The sequence below is a fragment of the Beta vulgaris genome, chromosome 2, assembly GCF_026745355.1.
Source record: "Beta vulgaris subsp. vulgaris cultivar EL10 chromosome 2, EL10.2, whole genome shotgun sequence".
NCBI classification, from domain to species: domain Eukaryota; kingdom Viridiplantae; phylum Streptophyta; class Magnoliopsida; order Caryophyllales; family Amaranthaceae; genus Beta; species Beta vulgaris.
The window spans coordinates 5,109,637-5,132,656 of NC_079203.1; the positions used below are offsets into that span (position 1 = coordinate 5,109,637).

Below are 23,020 nucleotides of genomic sequence, written 5' to 3' on the forward strand. Positions count from 1 at the left end.
GTTACAAAAATTTGGGATATTACATCTACTCTCCCTTAAAAGAAAGTTCGTCCTCGAACTTTAACGTTATCGTTCGCTACTAATATGCAAACAAAAAGTTAGTATCACATTCTACCCCCCTTAAAGAGTTTCGTCCCCGAAACTCAAGCGTACCTGCTGAAAAAGTTCGGGATATCGATTTTTCATATCATCTTCGGCTTCCCAAGTAGCCTCTTCAGAAGTTTGACTTGACCATAACACCTTGACTAATTTTACCGCCTTGTTCCGGGTACTCTCGTTTTGGTATCAAGGATTCTAACTGGGCGTTGCTCAAAGGATAAGGTCTCATCTAGTTCAATGGTTTCAGGTTGAATGATATGGGTAGGATCATGGACATATTTTCGAAGTTGAGACACATGAAAGACGTTATGGACATTAGCTAACTCCATTGGTAAGGCTAATCTATAGGCTACTTCCCCAATTCGTTCCAAGATCTCATATGGTCCAATGTAACGTGGACTCAACTTTCCTTTCCTACCAAATCTCATGACCCCCTTTGTTGGTGACACTTTTAGCAAAGCCTTCTCCCCAACCTCAAATTCCATCTCCCTTCTATTCTGATCTGCGTAAGCCTTTTGTCTATCTTGAGCTGCCCTCATGTGCTCCTGAATAAGCCTAACTTGTTTCGTTGTTTCTTCAATCATCTCAGGCCCTAAAGTCATCGTCTCACTTATGTCACTCCAACACAAAGGACTCCTACATTTTCCGCCCATTAATGCTTCATACGGTGCCATCTTTATGCTTGAGTGATAACTGTTGTTATACGAAAACTCTATAGTTGGCAAATAATCATCCCAAGATCCTCCAAAGTCTATCACACATGCTCTCAACATATCCTCCAATGTTTGAATTGTTCTCTCTGTCTGTCCATCTGTTGCAGGGTGGAAAGCTGTACTAAATTTAGCAATGTCCCAAAGGCTTGTTGTAACCTCTCCCAAAACTTGGACAAAAATCTCGAGTCTCTATCTGAAACGATATCCTTTGGTACTCCATGCAGTCTAACAACCTCTCGCACATATGCACTAGCCAACTGTTGCATACTCCATGTATCCTTCATTGCTATAAATCTGGCCGACTTTGTCAATCGATCCACTATAACCCATATGGCATTCTTAGCTGACTTAGTAAGTGGTAATCCCATCACAAAATCCATTGAAATAGACTCCCATTTCCAACTCGGCACTTCTAAAGGTTGCATCATTCCACCAGGTCTCATATGCTGAATCTTCACTTTCTGACACGTCAAACACTTTGCAACAAACTCTGCCACTTCACGTTTCATGTTTTTCCACCAAAAATGCTGCTTCAAATCCTTATAAGTTTTCTCCTCCAGGATGCACAGAATATGGCGTATTATGAGCTTCTTCCAAAATCTTTCTTTTTAACTCCTCATCCTTAGGACACACCATCTTCCTTGTACTTCACAACACCATTTTCATCAATGTCAAACTCGATGACAACTCCATCTTCTTTCATTTTCTTTATCTTCACCATCCACTCATCACTACTTTGCTTCTCTCGAATCTCATCGAATAAGGTGGGTTGCACACATAGTGCATTCAATTGAGCTTCCACTTGCCCTTGCTCCATGACTTCTAAACTCATGCTCCTGAAATCTTCACACAATCTCTCAGATAACACCATCATGTTCATCGAATGACTAGTCTTCCTACTCAATGCATCAGCAACTTTATTCGCTTTACCCTCATGATACAATATCTCCAAATCATAATCCTTAATAAGTTCAAGCCATCTCCTCTGTCTCATGTTCAACTCCTTCTGAGTAAATATATACTTCAGACTTTTATGATCAGTGAAAATCTTACATGACACACCATACAAATAATGCTCCAAATCTTCAATGCGAATACTACAGCAGCTAACTCTAAATCATGAGTAGGGTAATTCTGTTCATAAGGCTTAAGTTGTCTCGAAGCATATGCTACCACCTTACCATGTTGCATCAATACACATCCTAACCCATTCTTAGAAGCGTCACTATACACCTCAAAACCTTCTAATCCAGATGGTAACGTCAAAACTGGTGCTGAAGTAAGTCTTTGCTTCAATTCCTGAAAAGCTTTCTCACACCTCTCATCCCACTGAAATCGAGTTGTTTTCTTCATCAAATTTGTCAAAGGTTGAGCTACTTTTGAGAAATCTTGCACAAACCTCCTATAGTAGCCAGCAAGTCCTAAGAAACTTCTAATCTCAGTCACATTACTAGGTCTCACCCATTCTGTTACTGCTTGTATCTTTGATGGATCTACAACAACACCTTCCTTCGAAATCACATGACCTAAAAATGCAACTTTCTCAAGCCAAAACTCACATTTTGATAACTTAGCATACAACCTTTTCTCTCGAAGTATCTCCAAAACTTTCCTTAAATGACCTTCATGCTCTTCTTTGTCCTTGAATACACCAATATATCATCTATGAACACCACCACAAATCTATCTAAATACGGCTGAAATGTTCTATTCATAAGATCCATAAATGCTGCAGGTGCATTAGTAAGTCCAAATGGCATCACTGTGAACTCATAATGCCCATACCTCGTACGAAACGCTGTTTTTGGTATATCTTCCTCCGAAATTCTCAATTGGTGATACCCAGACCTCAAATCAATCTTAGAGAAAATTCCAGCACCCTTAAGTTGATCAAATAAATCCTCAATCCTAGGCAATGGGTACTTATTCTTTATTGTGACATTATTCAACTCTCTGTAATCAATACACAACCTCAAGGTTCCATCCTTCTTTCGAACAAATAACACTGGTGCTCCCCAAGGTGAAACACTTGGCCTAATGTACCCTTTCTCCAATAATTCCTCCAATTGCACTTTCAACTCTTGCATCTCTGCAGGTGCCATCCTATATGGTGCCTTAGAAATAGCTCCAGTTCCAGGCACTAGGTCAATTTTAAAATCCATTTCTCTCACTGGCGGCATCCCTGGAATTTCTTCTGGAAAAACATCTTGGAACTCACTCACCACAGGTATTTGAGATATCTCTCCATCCTCCACACTCACATCCTTCACATGGCACAAATATATGGGTAGCCCTTCCTAATATAGGTTTTGAATGACATGGCTGACACAATACTGACTCCAGGTTTAGAAACAATTCCTTGATAGGATATTCTATTTCCCTTTGGCCCCCTAAGAGACACCTTTTGAGTATGACACTCTATCCTAGCTCTATACTTAGCAAGCCAATCCATTCCCAATATTACATCAAAGTCGGGTAAGTCAAACTGAATAAGATCAGCGGCAAATCAGATCCTAATATGGTAATGGGTATGTCTTGGTATAGAGAACTACAAGGAACTACTTCTCCTGAAGGTATTGTAATGAAAGTTTGACACAAGATTGAGGGTTTTAGACCTAACTTTTCAACAAATGAACTAGCTATGAAAGAATGAGACGCCCCAGAATCAAAAAGCAAGTAAGCAGGGTTAGAGTTTACGAGGAAAGTACCCGTCACAACATTGGCGTTGGTGTCTGCTTCATTTGGTTCATAACATAGATTCTTCCATTGTTGCCTCGAGCACCATTTCCATTGCCGTTCTGATTGTTGTTTCCTCCATTTGCTCGATTGTTATTCTGACCATTATGCTGAGTATTGTTCCCCCCTTGAGCATTCGAAGTCTGACCCTAGGAGTTGTTGTTGTTATAGGGACGGTTATTGTTGTTCTGGTTCTGATTAGGCCCATGACCATTCCTATTACCCCCATTGTTTCCATTTTGTCCATTATTCTGACGCTTGGGACACTGATTAGCCTTATGTCCTTTCTCTCCACAAGCATAACAAGTTATTGGGTCTCCTTGACAGGTAAATCCTGGGTGGCTTTTGTTACACTTCTACAAGTAGGGTTCTGGGTACGGGATCCTTGCTGGTTTGATCTCCCCTGACCTTGGTAGTTGCTACGATTCCCTTGATAATTACCACCCATTAGTGTGATTATTGCCCCCATTATTATGTTACCCCCATATCGAGGTTTCTTGTCATTTCCATGGTCATTTTGGTTGTTAGGTGGGTCTTTTCTCTTATTCCTCCCCATAACTTCTCTCTTCACGCCTCAAAATCCTCTCAATATTAGAAGCCTTAGCATAAGCCTCCTGAAAAGTTGCAGAAGTTGCTCCCCCAAGTCTGGTCTGAATTCTAAATGCTAACCATCCTCAAACTTTTGAGCCTTGCTCTCTCATCTGGCACAACATTAGGGCAAAATCTAGCTAACTCATTGAACTTTTGGGCATACTCTTGCACAGACATAGTACCTCCCTGGTTAAATCTAGTGAACTCATTGTATTTCTGCCTCCTAATATGTTCAGGGAAAAATCTATCCTTAATAGCAACCTTAGCTTAAAAGCATTCCAATTAAAGTTTTCCTGAGCTCTAACAATAGGTCCTTGACTCTCCCACCAAGTGTCTGCATCCTCCCTCAAATAAAAGGTAGCTTGGTCTACTTTTTGAGCTTCAGGTGTCCCGTAGCAGTGAATAACTTATCAAAGTCTCTTAGCCAGTTCTCTAAGAGTAAGGGGTCTTCCTTTCCTACAAAGATTGGAGGTTTAAGGGTTGCTAACTTCTTTGCCATAGCAGCTTGTGGGTCCTCTCCACCATTATTCCCTAATTGGTTTTGTAACACTAAACCCATACGTTGCGAAAGTTGTTCAAGAGATCTCAGTCTCTCAAGCAGTTGTTCAGGGGTTTCAGCCATTTGTTCAAAAGTCCTCCTACGAGATCTAGTGTATACTTGATAGGTTTGCATACAATTCCTGCACATTAGCATTGGTATTACTACATCTATTCACCCATACATGGTCTTGCACATCGTTTTATTTACTCAATACAACTTTCATCATAAGAAAATTTCATGACTCAACCAAACTATATTTCATCATAACATTTCAAGACAATCTTTGCATGCTTCCATATAACATCAATTTTGACAAGTAAACAACAATTATAACAAGAACTTAATTTCTATTCAACTCAAATAGTCAAGTAATAAATTCCTAATAAAACACATATATAGGAACTTAGAGAATTTCAATACTACTAAAGAACTTAGTCTATAGACCTTATTATAAATATAAATTTCTAAATCCTATGGTCGGTCATCCGAGCGCAACATTTTCTTGTAGTTACAACATCTAAACATACAAGAACGAAAAGAAACAATTAATAAGCACTGAAATAAGTGCTTTCACATTAAGGCACATAAACCCATTTCGATCACACTCTCACAATTTATTTTAAGTTTATTATTATTATTACACTATCTTATTTAACCTTAGACTCTTAATTATTTAACAAATTTTATTAACTCCTAATTTATATTTATTATAACCTAAGCTCTGATACCAATTTGTAACACCCCAAAACTTTGGTTCTAAAACTTTATAAAATATTCACTTTTCATTAAAATACTGACCAAACCTTTAGGGTGTTACCGCCGCATCTATTGTTCAAAATAAATGCAAGGCTAATTATTAGAAATAAAAATTTAACTCAAACCAAAGTATCAAAATAACCAAACTAAGTTGTCTAATTTAAACCAAACCAAAACTAAACAATCTCAAATGACAGTACATGTTATTAAACTAGGTGAACTTAAAAACTATAAATTCACTCATTCCTGCAACGTAGTCCCTTTCACCAACCTGCACAAAATAAATAGGAAAAGAGCAAAGAAAAACAAAAAACAAAATTAGCGAAAGCTAAGTAATTACAACTCCATCCGTAAAATATAATAATAATAGTTATATTTAAAAATAATTTTTTAACATACATACAAATATAATACAATACAGACAAGTATAACTAAACAGACAGTATAAGTAATACAAAAGTATATAACACATTATCAATTTAATACTCAAGTTTATATGATCACACAACACAAATTTAATTATTAGAGGGAATTGAACGTCAGTAGGCCGGGACTAATCCCAGTAACCACCTACTTCAACATGGGTCGTCACCCATAATTAAGAGCAATGGCCAATATCGTTTTGCAGAACGTCCCTAGTGTGCACACCCCTCACTAATCTAATGGGTATCCGCAATGCGCACCAATAGTATTAGGAGGAAGACAATAAAGAGTTGTAACAGAATAAAATCAAGTACTGTTCATCACCTATGGAGGATCCAAGTCCACAGGATTATTCCCTCAATATTATTTCCACTTTACGTGATTAATATATTTTAATAGTTTATGGCACATCAAAAATCACATTAACATTAACATGAACGTCTTTAGTTCAAATAATATTTTCACAACTTAGCCACTTAATAAAATTATAATAATCAACGTCCATAATTCATAGTAACCAATATATCCATCATTAGAGCCTCATAGAGTCACAATATGTGTCAACTTATAATACCGTTCGCTACATCATTAACACACTAGTTATACCCATTAAGTACATTGTCAATATTAGCATAATTTTAATACGATGGTATAATTAGGTACATTAAAAAAATCCACTTCCATATATAACAACAATACCAGTAGATACATATATATTATACGCAGGGATAATAGTACTATAGTAATAATAATAATAATAATTTTAGTCATAGAAAGTACTATACGATTCCTGTCACATAATATACATCTAACATAAACATAGAATCACATAACCACATGTATTACACATAGCACATACATACAATTCCTAACGGGATTCTAGTTGTTGATGGACATTGTGAATTACCTCAAACGCTTCCCAAGTATAGCAATATCAACTAAAAGTCGCCTTCTACGAAAGTTCCGTCTATAACAAATAATATTACCTAAAGTTAGTCACTTGATATAATATCCCACAAATAAAACCAAGGTGTAAAACTTTAGCAATAATTATTAGCCAAAACTAAACAAAAGTCACGTTTTAAATAAATAACATTATTTATAAGTTTTAAATTAGAAGGGTAGAAAACTGCAACTTTCATGTACATTACCGTGGTAAAATATGTGCTACTGAAATCATCATTTTTTTCTTTAAAAACAAAATAAAACATGGTGAATTCTTCGTCACTTTCAGTGACTTCACTGTACAAAAACTACAAATCACCAACATAGCAACATGTGCCTTATTGCCATAAACCCCCCTTTTATTAAAAAAAAAAAAAAGAAACAAGAGTTAATAAGTGCAAGTGGCTGTCAAAAAGAAAGTGCAAGTGAATAGGAAATAAAGTCCATGTATTCATCGCCACAAACAACAACAGTACAACAAAGAAAAAAAAACCAGACGAAGGAAAGAAGGAAAGGAGAAGAAAGAAGACCGGCTCGGGATTTTTTTTTTTTTGTTTTTGTTTTTAAAGTTTAAAACCTTCGAAAATAACAATGATAATTCTAGATCTGAAATTTAGAACTTACCAAAGAGATGAAGAAAGTGAATTATGTGAGAATTTCTGGGTGTTTGGGGATATATATATGTATGTAAATCTAGGGTTTCACTAAAAGATAAGTATTTTAAAAAATTCAGAATTTTCTTTTCTCTCTATCTTTCTCTTTGAACCAAAAAAAAAAAATCTGATTTTTTAAAAAAATCTCATTTCGAATTTTTTTTTTTGTTTAAAATAAAAATCTGATTTAATAAATAAAATAGTTTTCATAAAAATCTGATTTTTTATGATTTTACTTTATTTTTCAGAATTTTATATTTATAAAATCTTATTATAACAAAATAAATTTATAAAATAGTTACAAAAATTTGGGATATTACAGCTTTGACCTCCCATAAATCAAAGAGATGGTTAAGAAATGTTGGAAATGAACATAGAGGGTTCACCTATGTTTCGAGTTACCAACAGCTAAAATCTACAAGATTTCAAATCTTCAAATGGTGCAGAGATTACAGAAAGAAAGCGGGCATAGTGTGGGATGATTTCTCCGGGCAATGTGAAGCGGCTCAGTTGGAGGATCAGGATGAGATGTATGGAGAAAGACAAAGGGACGTAAGGGAAAGAGTTACAGATCGAATGACCATCCAACTTCAGTATTGGAGACAACGGGCAAAAGGGAAATGGATAGCTCTCGAGGATACAAATAGCAAGTGATTCTTTAGGAAAGCGAAAGCCAGGAAGCGAAAAAATGAAATCCTGATACTCAAAAATAATAAGGGAGAATGGATCTCTGATAAAAAGGGGATTCAAGACACCATTCTCAACTTCTTTGGCGACATTTTTCAGAAGGATCAACATAATCAAATTATATCCCAATGGGAAGCACCTCATGACATTGCGAACCTACTACCAAAGATCTCACTCCAGCAAGCTGAAAGCTTACAGCAAGAAGTCACGGGAGATGAGATTCGTAAAGCAATAATGCAAATGGCTCCGTTGAAGGCCTCAGGTTCAGATGGAGTACCTGCGATATTCTATCAAAGGGTAATTTCTCAGTGGGTACCTCGCGCAAAAACTCCACCAATTCCTGAGGCGAACAAACCAAAAGCACGTGTATCTAAGTGGGTTCCCAAAGAACCAGCTATGACACCTACAGAGATAGCAGGTGAAGAATGAAGCAAAAGAAATGCTATTGTTGGTCTTTTCTGAGAATGTTATTGTCCACCGCAACTAAGCTGATGGTAGCAAGTTCATGATTTACAGAGAGCTATGATGAGATAATATGTATGAATTTTGGGTACTTTGTAGGTACCTAATAAGTTTTTGAGTAGCACATTGCATGATATGCATAATATAAAGTTGTATTTAGATTTAATAACTGGTATTTTTGGGTCATTTTGGGTTTCATATCAAAAAATAATTTTATATCCTCTCTTATCATCATTCACCACGATTTTCCGACTGTAAAGCTTCAGTAGCAATGAATAATGATACTAATGTTCTATATGCACTATAGCGTAAAACAACTAGAACAATACATTTAATTGGCAGCGAACATAATGTCATGTGATGCAGAAGCCAGAAGAAACAATCAATTGAACAAACAAGCATTCTATCAACAAGCCAATCACAAAAACAACACTACCAATCAGAAAGTTACGGTTCATCTTAATCAATCGACAATCATGACTGCATAAACAACAATTAAGAGACAATGATCGCAGGGAGCTCCTCAAAGAGCACATTGTGGATGTTGGGGAGCATGTTCTGATCAAGGAAAATTATATAGTGAATATCGATTACCGCTAATCACCACTATCATGAAATGTAGACCATTGATTTTAGATATGCAAATCATAACCTAGGAGATTCACTAATATTGAAGATTTTATTCATATCTTCAAAAATAATACATATATATGTTTGTTCATTTCAACACTACAGCAATAGTTCTTTTTTCAAATTTTGTATCCCTAAAATTAAAAAAAAGTACCTACGAATGAAATGACATACTTCCTCCGTTTTTTTTAGATGTTACACTTTCTATTTTAGGAAATTTTAAATTAGATGTTACACTTTTATTTTGGATAATAACTTCTCTCTATCTCTCTCCTATCACATGTTCACATGGGGCCCTTTTGTTTTTCATTCTCTCTATCTCTCTCCACTCCAAAAACTACCTAGGAGTCCGTGATTTGAAAAGTGTAACATCTAATAAAAAACGGAGGAAGTATAAAGATCAAAGTCCCTGTGACTACTTTACTCTTTTTTTTTTCTCTATACCTTTTTACCCTCGTTAAACTCCTAGGAATAAATATACTGGATCATTTTCAAATGAATGGACAAAATTTTTAATATAGCTTAAATTAAATCAAGAAAACAAAATTTGCTGATGCCCAAAGAAGAGGCGGGCTACCACTCGCTACAAAGTGTTTAAAGACACAAAAAAGACTACTACTATCAATCACGCAACTGATACACCAATAACAAGAAGTGAGAGTGGAGATATACTACAGGACGGCAGACAAGTATGCTTCTAAGAGAGGTTGAAAATTTGTACAGGCCAAGCTCGCCTTCGACAATCATGGCCGACAGCTGCAGTCTCCATTGATATGTCAATGGCCCGGTGCTGCGGTGCACGGGCAATACTAATGCGTAACTCAATCTTTGAGGCTGGGCAGGAACCACTTCCAACGCCAGCTGATGTTTTTGCATCAAATTTTCCGGATGGAAGTGCTATGGGTTCTCTAAAAGTGAAAATTGTCTGGGACCAATGTGTCTTCAGCGTGTAAGGTGATGTGGATAAGTTAGCAGGCATTTCTTTGCAAAACCTGCTTGTGAAACCAGTATCAAACCATAAAACAACTCCATGACACCATGTTGATCTGCATTTCAAATCACTTGATTCAGTGACACTACCCAACTCTGGTTGCAGCTCGATGCGAGCAGTAAAATCCATGTCCTCAATTTTCATGGTTGTCAAATCAAAGTTCTGAACCAAACAAATTGAACATATTAGAATGGATGCCCGCTACCATAGTTAATCTTTTTCTGACATATGAACTTCATTCTCAAAGCAAGGAATAATCAGAATGTGCACTTTAAGTCTTGTTTCCATGGAGAAAGTGAAAGAAGAGACAGAGAGAAGAAAAACACACCTTCAGAACAGCAGTCTTAGTGACTATATCATGGCTGTCGACAACATCAACTATAGGAAACTCAGCAGCATCTTTAACAAGTTCCTTACCAACAGAAGACATGTCTATACCGTAAACATTTTCCCAGAAGGGAAGACTGGTACTACCTCTTCCAAAACCTGCAGCATACTGAAGAAATTGGAGGACATAAGCCACTGGCAGTATAAATGCATAAACGAAGCAAACCGACCAAAAGAAGAAATTAAGAGAAGCATTGTAAAGTTTTAAGGAAATTACATTAGAGAGGTGCAATATTTTACATGTATAAATCGATGCCATGAGAATCTAGTCGACCAAAAATGTATTATCTCAGATATTCTACATGAAATGCCAACATGTGATGCAAAATCAAATTTGGTTTGACTCTGAGAGCAGAAGTGACCAATGAAAAAAAAAAAAATCAGGAAAAAGAAAAGGAGAGAAAAAAAGGGAAAGAAATAGAAAAGTGGCAGCCAGGCATTTTTACATAAAAAGAATTGTTATTAAGCATTAAATAGGTGGAACCCTTTCAAGTTTTATACTTCCTCCGTTCTGTTTTAAATGAAACGTTTGCTTTTTCACGAAACCCAACGCGCTTCTTTAATCATAAATATCTTTAGTTGTGTACACGTAAAAATATAAAAAGTTATAATTTGATAGTATGCATCGAGACGAATCTAATAAGATTCCACTTGGCTATGTTTTTCTTTATATAATGGCGATAAATTAGAGTCAAAATTTATCAATAAAATAGTGTCATTTCACCCCAATGTTTCGTTTAAAACAGAACGGAGGAAGTATTTGTGACAATTTGATGCAGTTGTTCATCTTTGTGAAACCACCTTAACAATGGTACCCCAAACTCCTAGAGGCATTGATCATTGCCAATGGTACCCCAGAGTCCCAAACTCCCAGCGGCATTGACCATTAAGCTGCCTAGTAGTTATTGTGTTAAACCTCATTGTACGTTACCAATAATTACCAAAAAGAAATAGATGGAGCTCACCATCGTTGCTGTATCTGGCAGCACAGCACCCCCAGGTTTCAGCCATCGATCTCGTGCAAAAATTACAGAGCTGAGCATTGATTCATAAAGCAAACAGTATCCCATCCATTCACTCAGTAAGACATCTAGAGTGTGCGGTTCAATAGATATTGACCTCTCAAGGTCCTCAATCATACCATTGACAACTTCAACTACACCAGTACTCTGCTTAATCCCTTTGCAAACGCTCCCACTCCATAGAAAGCCATTGTCTTTCGCAATCTAGAAACAGTACAATACAAATTGTTGAAGATAAATGTTAATTGATAAAGCCAATATTGATGTTGGAAATATATTTGCAACTTGTAAGATCAAAGAAGTGAAGCTCAAAAGTTTAGAATACCTGAGCAGCCACAGCAGACATCTTCTCACTCGCATCCACTGCAATAACTCTTGAAGCCCCTGCCTGGGCTGCAAAAAGGCTAGGAGAAATAGTAACAAAGAATAAGCTAGATGAATGTGCAGGAAATACAATACAACATATTGTGCACGGTTCACCTGAACTATTTGAATACAACATCCCAGCATTAGGGTCCACTTTTTCACCTGAAGACCCTGAGCTTATATTTCCTTAGACAAACTTATCCGAACTTATTTAAAGGTGTTACCATGTTGGTTCAACTCATCTCTTAGGCACGATGGCCACATGTTTTCACTCAAAGCAGTATAATGTTACAAAGACCATATTCATCAATCAAAAGTTGTCCTCTTATGTATCTTTGCAAAGTACTCTTATTTACCCTGTCTTCAACCTAACCTCAAGCATTCCCTTATTACCTTCACCTATATCCATTGATGTGCTGAAACTATTTGAAGTGCCACTCATTTTGTTTTATTATCAAAGATCTGTATGATATAAGTAGCAATCAGCACAACATATCCAACTTCCAGAAATAAGTTATTCCGCATTCTCTCAAGTGTATTCATCACTCCGTTAGAGTGCCTATTATTCTTATATATCAAACTTTTCCCCATCAATTAAAACAGAATGAACATTCAATACAACCATAGAATACTTATAATTTACAGACATTCTATAAATTCTCCTTCCAGTTATATCTCCAACCTCTTTCAACCCATTGCATCCAGCAGAGTGCCCAAAGCAGTGGAGTATTTGAGTAGTGTTTCCCGAAATTGAATGAGCTTATTAACTTCATCAACAGAATGTATGAATTTTGTAAAAAAATCATAATGAAGATTTAAAATTACAGGTAATATGTAAAAGTGAATAAGACTTATGTCCCCAACAGTATTTCAATCATAATACTATCCATGCATTGGAACTTCAGGCAAAGCACATGATAAATTAACGATAAAAGGCAGACAACTGCCAGTACAATCAAATAAAATACATAATCTGCAATGTGAGGGTGACAACAAATATAGACAAGATTCTACACTATTACTACAGCTGAAAAGCAATCTCACCTAAGTATGCCAGTCCCACAACCAACATCCATCACAGAAGCACCCCTAAAAAGGGATGGGTTTTTCAATATAGCTTGACTATACGCATCCATTCTAACCTGCATCACCATAAGGAGGTAGTCAATCACAGTGATGAGGTCACACAGCAAACAACTATAATGTTATCATGTCATAGCTGATAAGAAAATTAATGGTTTAAGAATTTCTTTGCTATGGACCTTGTCGCTTAACATCTCCCGATGGATTCCAAAGGAGCTATAGGATTCAAAATAACTTTTGTTAACTTTCTTGACTTCTGATGCTGCAACACTATTAAGAACTCTATAAGGCAGGCCATTTTCCTTTTTAACAGGAAAATTACGTGCAACATCAACCCCATTCACCATTACTTCACTAGACGAGCTAACAATAGAAGTAGAAGCCAAGACTTCCTTTGCTTCCATATTTGAAACGATGGGGCCAGAGACACCAGCATCTACCATCAGTTTATCAAAATGCCGTGCATCTTCCATTATCCGTGATAGTTCCTCCTCATCAATTGACGGCATACACTCATCTTCTTCAAAATCTTCATCTTGATCAAAGCAATAGAGTAGGGAATCCCCTTCCATAAATGGTTGGAGATATTTGTCATCATCCCACAAAAGCTTCAACTCCTCAGAAAATTTTGTCTCATGAAGATGTAAAAGTAGCTCTTGATCAGACCTACACTGATACCCACAGCTCCAACAAGTGTTTTGTGCTACCTGAAACCAAAATACCCTAAAATTTACTAAAATGGGCAGCCAAGAAAAATCTAATCTACCAATGTCATTAGATTATTCAACAAATTCAGGAATATCCAAACAGAAAATTAAGTGCAGCAAAAAAAATCCAAAATTTAGCAAGAAATTTGGGAATTCAGGACATTTAACTATAAAAAAAATGCACTGATTCTAACACATCAACAAAGAAATTAAGAGACAAAATTAACATGGCATTAAAAAACAATCATTAGCTTGCACAAACTGTAAAAATCAGAAGAGAAAACAAAAAAAAAAAAAAGGATTTGAAAGTGAGGTAAACGAACCATAACCCTGATGTAGTTAACAAGCTTGAAGCAGCCATAAAAATCCAAACATAAATTCTTCTTTAACCCAGAAAAATCAAAATGGTGAATTGAACTACAATGTTGCAGCAAGGAATCGGAAGAATTGAAGTTGAAATTACAGAACAAACACTTGAATTGGGAATCTTCTTCATCGTTTTCCTCGTTTTCATCTGCGTTCCATTCATCCCAATCTTCATCAACTTCGAATTTTTGGTCATCTTCATCAATGTCTAAATCTGAATCTTCGAGTTTGGGGTCTTTTTCCCGATTTGACGCCATTGAAATTGGAAATTAGGTATGCTGGGAAGTTGGAAGAAACTACAAGTATGAAGAAGAGTTCTAAACCCTTTCAAAAACCCTAGTCAAGAGTCAAGACAAGTCACACCACGTTGGGTGTAGGTTAGGCTTCTGTGTTTGTTGTGTGATAGATCGTTCATTTTTAAATTAAAATCATTATTTGAGCTCGGATGTTGATTCGGATTCATACTGTTTCCCGAATATGATATAAATTTTTTTATTTCTATTAAAATATATTAAGAAAAACTCAAAATTTAAAAATTACAAATATAATAATGTGGGCACTTACCGCTTGTTTGGTAGAAATGATTTGGAAGGAAAAGAAAAAAAGTGGAAGAAAATTTGTTACTTTCCAATGTTTGGTTTGTTAAAAAAATTAAGTGAAAGGAAATGGAAGGAATCGGAAGGAAATACTCTTTAATAAAATTTCACTTTCTTTTCCTCCCAAAAGTGGGGGAATTTGGAAGGAAAGAGAAAATTTATACCAAACATGAGAAGTTAAGGTTTTTTTCTTTTCTCTTCCCTTCCTTTCTCTTCTCTTATTTTCCTTTACTAAAAATGAACCAAACACACTGTTACAGTTTGTTTGGTAGAAAGAATTTGGTAAGAAAAGAAAGGGAGTGAAAGGAAATTTGTTACTTTCTAATGTTTGGTTCATTAAAAAAAAATTAAGTGAAAGGAAATGGGAGGAATTGGAAGGAAAGACTCTTTAATAAAATTTCACTTTCCTTTTCTCTCAAAAATGGGGGAATTTGGAAGGAAACTGAAAATTTATACAAAACATGAGAAGTTAAAGTTTTTTTTCCTTTCTCTTCCATTATTTTCTTTTCTCTTCCGTTCCTTTCTCTTCTCTTCTCTTCCTTTCCTTTACTAAAAATGAACCAAACGCACTGTTACAGTGGAACATGATTAAAAGTTGGTTGGGAGGGTAATTGTGTCATATATAATAGCAAGAAGTCACGGGTAGATTAGGCAATAGTAAGCCCAATATTAAAAAAGAGAATCAGCCCAATAGTAATTAGGTTAATTTTTTCGATGACTAGTTTAATATATTTAGTTACTAGGTCTACTTTTATATTAAAATTAGACCGTTTCTTCTAATAATTTTTGTAGGCTTCTAGGGAAAGTATAGGTAGCTTTTTTTTATTCTGAAAGCTATAAGTAGAATTTCATAATTAAAAAATTGGGTATAAATTAAAGGTTTCAACTTATTTTAGAATTTCGAGGATTGTCAGCAAATTCTTTGATATTTGTTGTTACGTATATAAATTATTGAATAATTGGAAAAGTGATTTAGGCGCAAAACTCTTATTTTTAAAAGGTCGGTGCTCGAAAATTTTGGTAGTAAAAAAGGACTGGACATATAAAACCGTAGAGGTAATATGTAATTACGCCTAAAAGGTATCAATGTTCTTTGAGTTTGTCTTGTAAGAGACCGCCTACTTTTAAATTAAAATTAGGCAAAGCTAAGCCCAATATTAAAGCCCAATAGTGACTAGGTTAATTTATTTCGGTCACTAGTTTAATCCATTTAGTTACCAGGTCTACTTTTATATTAAAATTAGACCGTCTCTTTTAATAATTTTTGATGTTCTTTTCTTTTTTTTTTGAAATTAGGTATCAATGTTCTTATTGATATCAAGTAGCTACTTTGGCTAAATAATTACTGACTATTAGTCAATCTAATAAGCTAACATATTGTAATTATCAACTAATTATCAAATCGGACTTATATTTATCTAAATTGAGTAACAGAGCTGCAAATTAAACGAGTTAATGTATGATAATTCTCAGTCAAAGCCCTTATACAAATTAAATGATCAAGCTCGAACAAAGATTTTAGACTCGTTAAGCAAAAGTCTCGTATAAGTTCATTTGTAAGCTTGTTTCTGTTTATATATGATCTAATGCAAAAAAATTCTACAATAACTCCTTTAGGGATCGTTTGGTTCACATGATTCTGGTATCAGGTATGGGTTTAGAATGAGCAAAACTCATACCTAGTATTTGTTTTATTATTTTATAGATTTAAAACCCATACCTCAAACCCATAAGGTATGGGGTTTAGAAACCCAAGGGGGGAGGTGGGTTTGGCTCATACCAATACCTCTAGCCTCTAGGCATTAAATAGAAGAAAAAATTTCATTCCCAAATAAAAACCAAACACATGGTATTAGGTATCAAGTTCCAAACCTATACCACCTTGATTTCCTTCCTCATTCCAAACTCATACCACTATGTAAACCAAACGCCTCCTTAAGATATATCACCTTTATAACCTGAAATATGTAACTAAAAATATTATCTTTTTTTTTTGGCATCAAAGTATCGTGCAAAAAGAAATTACTCTAAATTAAACCTATTGATACGACAGCGGCATGATATCATATGAGCATGGTGAGCTTGATCCCTACCTACTTTCATAATACGACAACTAAGAAAAGAAGTTGAATCTTCACGAATATCCTGCAAAGTATGACAAATGGAGATGTCTGCTGACGTTTGGTTTGACAGGTATCGGACAAGAAGCTCTGAGTCCATAATGATCATTATACTGGTAAAACTAGTTGTGCGAGCCCACTTAATTGCAGAAAGGCATGCCATAGCCTCTGTTTGAAGGGCCGAAGACGCATATATAAATTTCCCTTGATGCTGAAAGGGGGCCATGTCCTGCATCGCAGCCCAGGAAGCTCCACCATACCCAGTTGTTTTATCACACGAGCCATCTATCTGGATTACCACGTTCGGAATATCCAGTTGTTGTTGTCCTAAGTTTGCGATGATGAAGCCCGGCGGGGGAGCGTAGTTAGGGGCCGGAGGAGGGTTGATCATCGGAGTATCATCCACTGTGAACCGTGCATGTTGATTACTGCTTTCCGTAACATAAACATTGAGAAGCTCTAAAGTGGCCCTAACCTGGCGAAACACTTGATCATTCCTGGTCTTCCAAATTGCCCACAAAGTGCCAATGAAAAGAGGCACCCGTAGGCCTTGATATCCATCTTCCTTAAGAAATTTTCCAAACCATAACTCAAGCCACTCAGCCAGCGATCTAGATGGATGATCAGATGATCGAATTTGGAGACCATTCCCCTCCCATGCTTCCAGAGCAAGAGGACATAACCTGAATATGTGCTGGTCATCCTCATTCTCTTGTAAACATACTTTGCAATGGTTGATGTTCATGATACCTCGATGATGGAGGTTGGAGGAAGTGGGCAAGCAATTGTGCCACATTTTCCAGACAAAAATTTTTCATTTAGGCATGATGTTCAATCCCCAAAGTTGTCGAAAAAATTTTGAAGCTTTTGGGGTTGTCATGCCCTAAAAGGTACCTATTGGTACTAGAATTAACAAAAGATGACTTTTAAAAGAATTTATGGAGTTTTCTTATTATGGAGACAAGGACATTAAATTAGTAAAACCTTCACCTAATTGATAATTAAGTCATTCTACTTGCATTAACCTCAAAAAAAAAAAAGTCATTATTCTACTTGTACAAGAATCATTGGTACCAAATTAAAAGGTTGGAATTTGATACCTTATATTAACGTAAATACTTGTTTATTCGAGATGATAGAATTGGTATCCCAGTATGAATACATCTTAAGTAAAACAAAACATTATGAATATCCAAAGAGGACTAACCATTTGGGCATTTATCATAAGGTATTTGCTAAATTGAAGTAGAATTGTATATACTACGTGTCTAATAATATCTCAATAAGCACAAAGCTATAAGTCTACAACAACTCTTTCATATAAATGGTTAGGCAATCTTGGGGTAACAATAGCTTGTAATGGAGTTCGCATGCTGGTCATTGTGTCCATATTCTCACCCATATCAATATCCTCAGGCATAAGTCCATCAGCTGGAGTCCAATTAAAATGGTGAAGTAAATGACCCAACATACATGTAACCAAATTCAACCCGAATTGAGCTCCCGGACATACCCGTCTTCCAGATCCAAATGGCAAAAGTCTAAAATCATGGCCTTTCATGTCCACATCTTCTTCCATGAACCTTTCTGGACGAAATTCTAATGGGCTTTTCCAAACTGTTGGATCACGGGCTATGGCCCAAATGTTTACATGAACATTTGAGCCTTTAGGAATGTCATATTTGTCAATCTTAACATCGGTGTTGGCTTTGTGTGGAAGGAGGAGAGGGGTTGGAGGGTGCAACCTTAGTATTTCTTTGGCTATACATCTTAAGTATGGTAAGTTCGAGAAGTCCCACTCTGTCATAATCCGATCTGATCCAATCACAAGGTCCATCTCGTTTTGGGCCTTCTTTTGGATTCTTGGATTCTTGATCAACTCTGCTATGGCCCATTCTACGGATATAGAAATAGTATCCATACCCATAGTAATCATGTCCTGTAATATAATGGAAGAAATGTCATTAGTCTTGAGAATACTTGACTTTCATGTAGCATAAGATCATAAAATATATATGTGCATAGTTTTGTATAACATTCATTTTGATATGTACATGATAATGCATTTCATTATATGCGGTACTTTTCTATATGATCTATTTTCGTGTCTTTATTCCCACGCCTTAAAATGATATTCTACATCATGTTGTGCCGAACTTTTAAAAATGCACGAGTTTCATTAATAAGCAAATGTGACTACCATAAACAAAGTTAAATAACATTTAACATACCCAAAGGATGTTAGTGATGGTATCATCACTAAGCTCATACTCCTCTTGTAAGGTGATCAAGGCATCAAGAAAATGTTGCTTGGGTAATTCTCCACTCTTTTGGCGAGCAAGACTATGCTCTTCCATAATTTGCTTTGTAAGTTTATCCCTTTGAGATCCAAGTTTAGAGAATGCCTTCCTTTCTGAGGAGAACAACCTTTGAAGCAATGGTTTGTGCTCCGACATGGCCTTAGACTCACTAAGCATGAGTCCATTTGCTAAAATTGCCTTAAATTTCAGTCCTCCTTCACACATAACACCATCCACATCTCCAAACCTCTTCCCAAATACTAACCTTGTCATGTTGTTGAATGTTGCTGCCTCTATATATTTCTTCACTACTAAGCTTTTGCTCCGGCTTTCTACATCAAAGTGTAACAATGATTTATTGCATTTTGACCATAAAATAGTCGCTTATAACTAATTAAACACACATATCAGAAGATACTACTTCCTCGGTTTTTTTAGTTGATCCGTTTCTTTAGGTACATTTACCGGTGCAATATTTTTAATCTTAATGCCTCTTATTATTAATATGGAAAAATTGTAAACTGTTAATATTTTGACCATATATATTGATTCAAAAATATAACAAGATCCTATATGGCTATATTTTTTTCTAAATATAAATCACAAAACATGTTTAATGTAGAGTTTGTGAATAGTATGTAAGTCAAAACTTGTCAATGGAGGATATATAAGCTACACTGACGAGTGACAACACGGTGGTCATTTAACATAGTAGTTAATGCAATGACCTAATTAATTTAATACCAGATACTACTCCCTTCGTTTCAAAATATAAGGCATGCATGATGTTCGAGGTCGAACTTTGACTGTTAATTACTCTCAATTTACATTGATAAAAAAAAATTAAAAAATTAATGTTATTATAGTATTTTTCAGGATGAATTCAACGTAAATTTTTATAATTTTTATTTTTCATATTATGACAGATATTTGTGATCAAAGCAACAAAGCGTGAATGTCTTATCATATTATGAGGGAGTACATGATAACTTCAAAGAGTTAAGTAATCATTTATTCCCTGGGTTCACATAGTAGAAGTTAGTCCCACAAAGTTCAAATTCATGAGAATCAAATTCCATATTCTGCCCTCAAAAAAAAATTACATATTCATGGGAATTTTACAAAGTTGTTTAGTTAGTAATAACACGGAAAATTTCTTCTTATAAAAGAATGTAAATTCGGAATAAGTACCTCGACTTATTCTCCTTCAACTTACAATATACAAATTTACCTAATTTAAATAGAAGAGGGAAAACTCGAAATAATTGGGTGAAAAGTGGGTGATAGGATGAAAGTGGGTGACGTTTCACCCAATCCATCACTCATTACTCATTTTTTCATCCACTCTTTAATGAATTCAATTTATAATACACAATATATTTACGTTATAAGATAAATGCTTAATTTCAAACCCTAATTTTGACTTCATTACACTTTCAATTCTTTTGTTTGGCTAATATATCACTTCTCATAACTTATCTAAAATCTATGTACTACTGGTCTTACCCCCATGCTAATCTTTCGATCCTTCTAATTCAGAGTAATATATGGATGGATGTGGCTGACCAAGTATGTCTATGATAAATGGAGTGCATGGATGCAGCCATGCAGGCAATGCTCCGCCTGATCCGAACTCGATCTTTGTAAATTACCCCTCCTTTAGACATATACTACCTCCTTTTCTTTTTAATAATTATACTTTAACTTTTTACACTATTCACAAATTTTCCTTTTACTATCGTTTGTGATTTATGGTTAAGAGAAAATATTATCATGTGAGATCTTGTTTGATTCGTCTCAATATAATACGTACTTTCAGAATAGCAACTTTCTATATTTTTTACAAATACAAAATTAGATATATAAAGGCTATACATCGACATGCATAAAAAGTGTAAGTGTAGCAATTAAAAAGAATTAGAGGTATTACATGCTAGAAAAATCCATATGCGAATGAATATGTTTGGTTGGTCACTTGGTCTATCTCGATTTGCAAGTTTGAAGTGCATTGTAAAAATTACTTTTCATGTGCTTTTAAGATATAGACTATAGTGTATATGTTTCCTTTAAAAAAAGATATAATGTATATGTGTTTATGTTCAAGTAGAATATTATAGATAACCTACTAGTAGCAATAAGAATGATGAATATATACCTGTCAAAAAAAAAAGAATGATGCATATATAAATGAGAAGGATAAAATAAATTTACCAGAATTGTAATCCTTGAAAATGGACTCAACCATAGCCGTGGCCTCATCTTCTCTAATAGGTCTAAGGGCCTCAAGCCTTTTTGGAGAGAAAAGTTCAACCACACAAATGTTTTTCACCTTAACATAATGGGGCCCATAATCAGCCCATAATAGATCTTTACCATTGCTAATTTTGGCAACGGACCTACTTCTATATCTATCTGCTAATTGTGGATCATTTTCCTTAAAAACCTCCCTAGCCAACTCCGAATTTGATATAATCACGTTCAAACTCGAACCAATCCAAATCGAAAAGATAGGTCCATAATATTGAGCCCATCTTGTAAAGCATTCGAACTTATTGGTCTTGACATCATCGAGTTTTCCGACGATAGGCCACGGGCGTGGCCCGGGTGGTAGTCTAGTTGTGAGCTTCTTGAAGAGCTTATAAGCAATTACTAGGGAGATAATAGACAAGGAAAGTTGGAAGATGAAATCCATAACATTTATTTGTTGAATGTTGAGAGGGAAGAATAATAGTTTGATGAGAAAGGCAATTGCAATTTGCATATTATAGGTAAACAAAGTGTTGGGAGAAAGTTGGACATAGTTTAAGTGTATTGGTGTTGCCGTGTTGGTTGATTGGAGAAGTTTAATGAACATGGGAAGAAGTGGTAGGCCTGTTTCCACTTACCACGGTCATTATTTGTTATGATTAGTGGAATATTTGCCCACGTCCTAATACAGAAAGATTGAGAGCTAAGAAATAGTATTAAACAAACATATATGCACGATATGATTGACATTGCAACTAATTCATTGGAAAACTAGGAGTACTCTATTTCAAAATTGGACAAACTGACAATGTGAAATATGCAACGTGCAAGCTGTATTATTTCAGTATTGATTTAGTTTTTTCTCTTTTCAGCTTTTATTGTTTTTTATTTCGGGACCAAGTGACTTCGGTTTGTAGTCGGTAATTATATCCAACAATGTAGGTGCATTCTAGGTTCTAAACTCCCAACACTTTAGCTTAATTTTGCATTCGTATGTGGTTCTTCTTTTCCTAGCACATTTAACATTTTAATGATCATTTCATTAATATACTTGTATATTCTTTGCATTTGTAATTTTTGTTTGCATTTCATATGCTCTTTTTATAATGCTTCTTATCTTTCAATTTGAACTACAAAAAACATACAAATGTAAAAAAAAAACATCCACGAACATAATATGTATCATGCTCTTGAGTCTTGAGTATATGATTTAAATTTTTGTACAATATCTTTCTCACTCATTATTGATAAGTCTCCTATGTACGAATTTGCTATTAATTGTTTGTCACTCATCAAATCACTCAACTATTTGACCAAACACATTATTAGCGTTTTCTATTGATTAGTTTAAACAACTATTATCATGTGTTTTTCATAAAAATGTGGTAAAATGAATAATTGGTTATTACTTTTGTGCACATAAAGTAAATTTGAAAGTCTAAAAATCTATAACAAAGTGAGAAGTGATTTACCAAACAAATTTTCGTCATTTAACCAGAGTTAAAAGCTAAAAGCCTAAAGTCATTTGCTAACCAAGGCCAAAGTCTTGGGACGCCTCGTCGAGCTCTCTTATCATTCACTCGAAACTAATAGTCCAAG

At 35.2% G+C, this 23,020-nt stretch overlaps 2 protein-coding genes across 2 annotated transcripts; both read right to left on the bottom strand.

The window, feature by feature from the left end:
• Positions 1–9,724: 9,724 nt before the first annotated feature.
• LOC104887606 (probable protein arginine N-methyltransferase 3) lies at positions 9,725–14,526 on the bottom strand. Its single transcript, XM_010672276.4, has 7 exons — positions 14,116–14,526; positions 13,265–13,792; positions 13,047–13,144; positions 11,962–12,040; positions 11,580–11,840; positions 10,556–10,723; positions 9,725–10,389 (listed from the first exon to the last, which is right to left on the bottom strand). Exons 1-7 carry the CDS (start codon positions 14,413–14,415, stop codon positions 9,934–9,936), a joined length of 1,890 nt encoding a protein of 629 aa, XP_010670578.2. The 5' UTR covers positions 14,416–14,526; the 3' UTR covers positions 9,725–9,933.
• A 3,496-nt stretch (positions 14,527–18,022) lies between these two features.
• LOC104887604 (cytochrome P450 98A2) lies at positions 18,023–21,991 on the bottom strand. Its single transcript, XM_010672275.3, has 3 exons — positions 21,386–21,991; positions 19,106–19,506; positions 18,023–18,813 (listed from the first exon to the last, which is right to left on the bottom strand). The coding sequence occupies exons 1-3, from the start codon at positions 21,933–21,935 to the stop codon at positions 18,169–18,171; spliced, it is 1,596 nt and encodes a 531-aa protein (XP_010670577.2). The 5' UTR covers positions 21,936–21,991; the 3' UTR covers positions 18,023–18,168.
• Positions 21,992–23,020: the final 1,029 nt, after the last annotated feature.

Excerpts from the sequence above, each read along its gene's own strand:
- LOC104887604 (XM_010672275.3), bottom strand. The coding sequence starts at position 21,935 with ATGCAAATTGCAATTGCCTTTCTCATCAAACTATTATTCTTCCCTCTC. Across the intron at positions 19,507-21,385 it reads TTTCAAGGATTACAATTCTG|AAAGCCGGAGCAAAAGCTTA; the intron begins GTAAATTTATTT and ends ACTTTGATGTAG. Across the intron at positions 18,814-19,105 it reads CCATCACTAACATCCTTTGG|GACATGATTACTATGGGTAT; the intron begins GTATGTTAAATG and ends ATTATATTACAG.
- LOC104887606 (XM_010672276.4), bottom strand. The coding sequence starts at position 14,415 with ATGGCGTCAAATCGGGAAAAAGACCCCAAACTCGAAGATTCAGATTTA. Across the intron at positions 12,041-13,046 it reads TGTGGGACTGGCATACTTAG|CCTTTTTGCAGCCCAGGCAG; the intron begins GTGAGATTGCTT and ends TATTTCTCCTAG. Across the intron at positions 11,841-11,961 it reads TGTCTGCTGTGGCTGCTCAG|ATTGCGAAAGACAATGGCTT; the intron begins GTATTCTAAACT and ends TACTGTTTCTAG.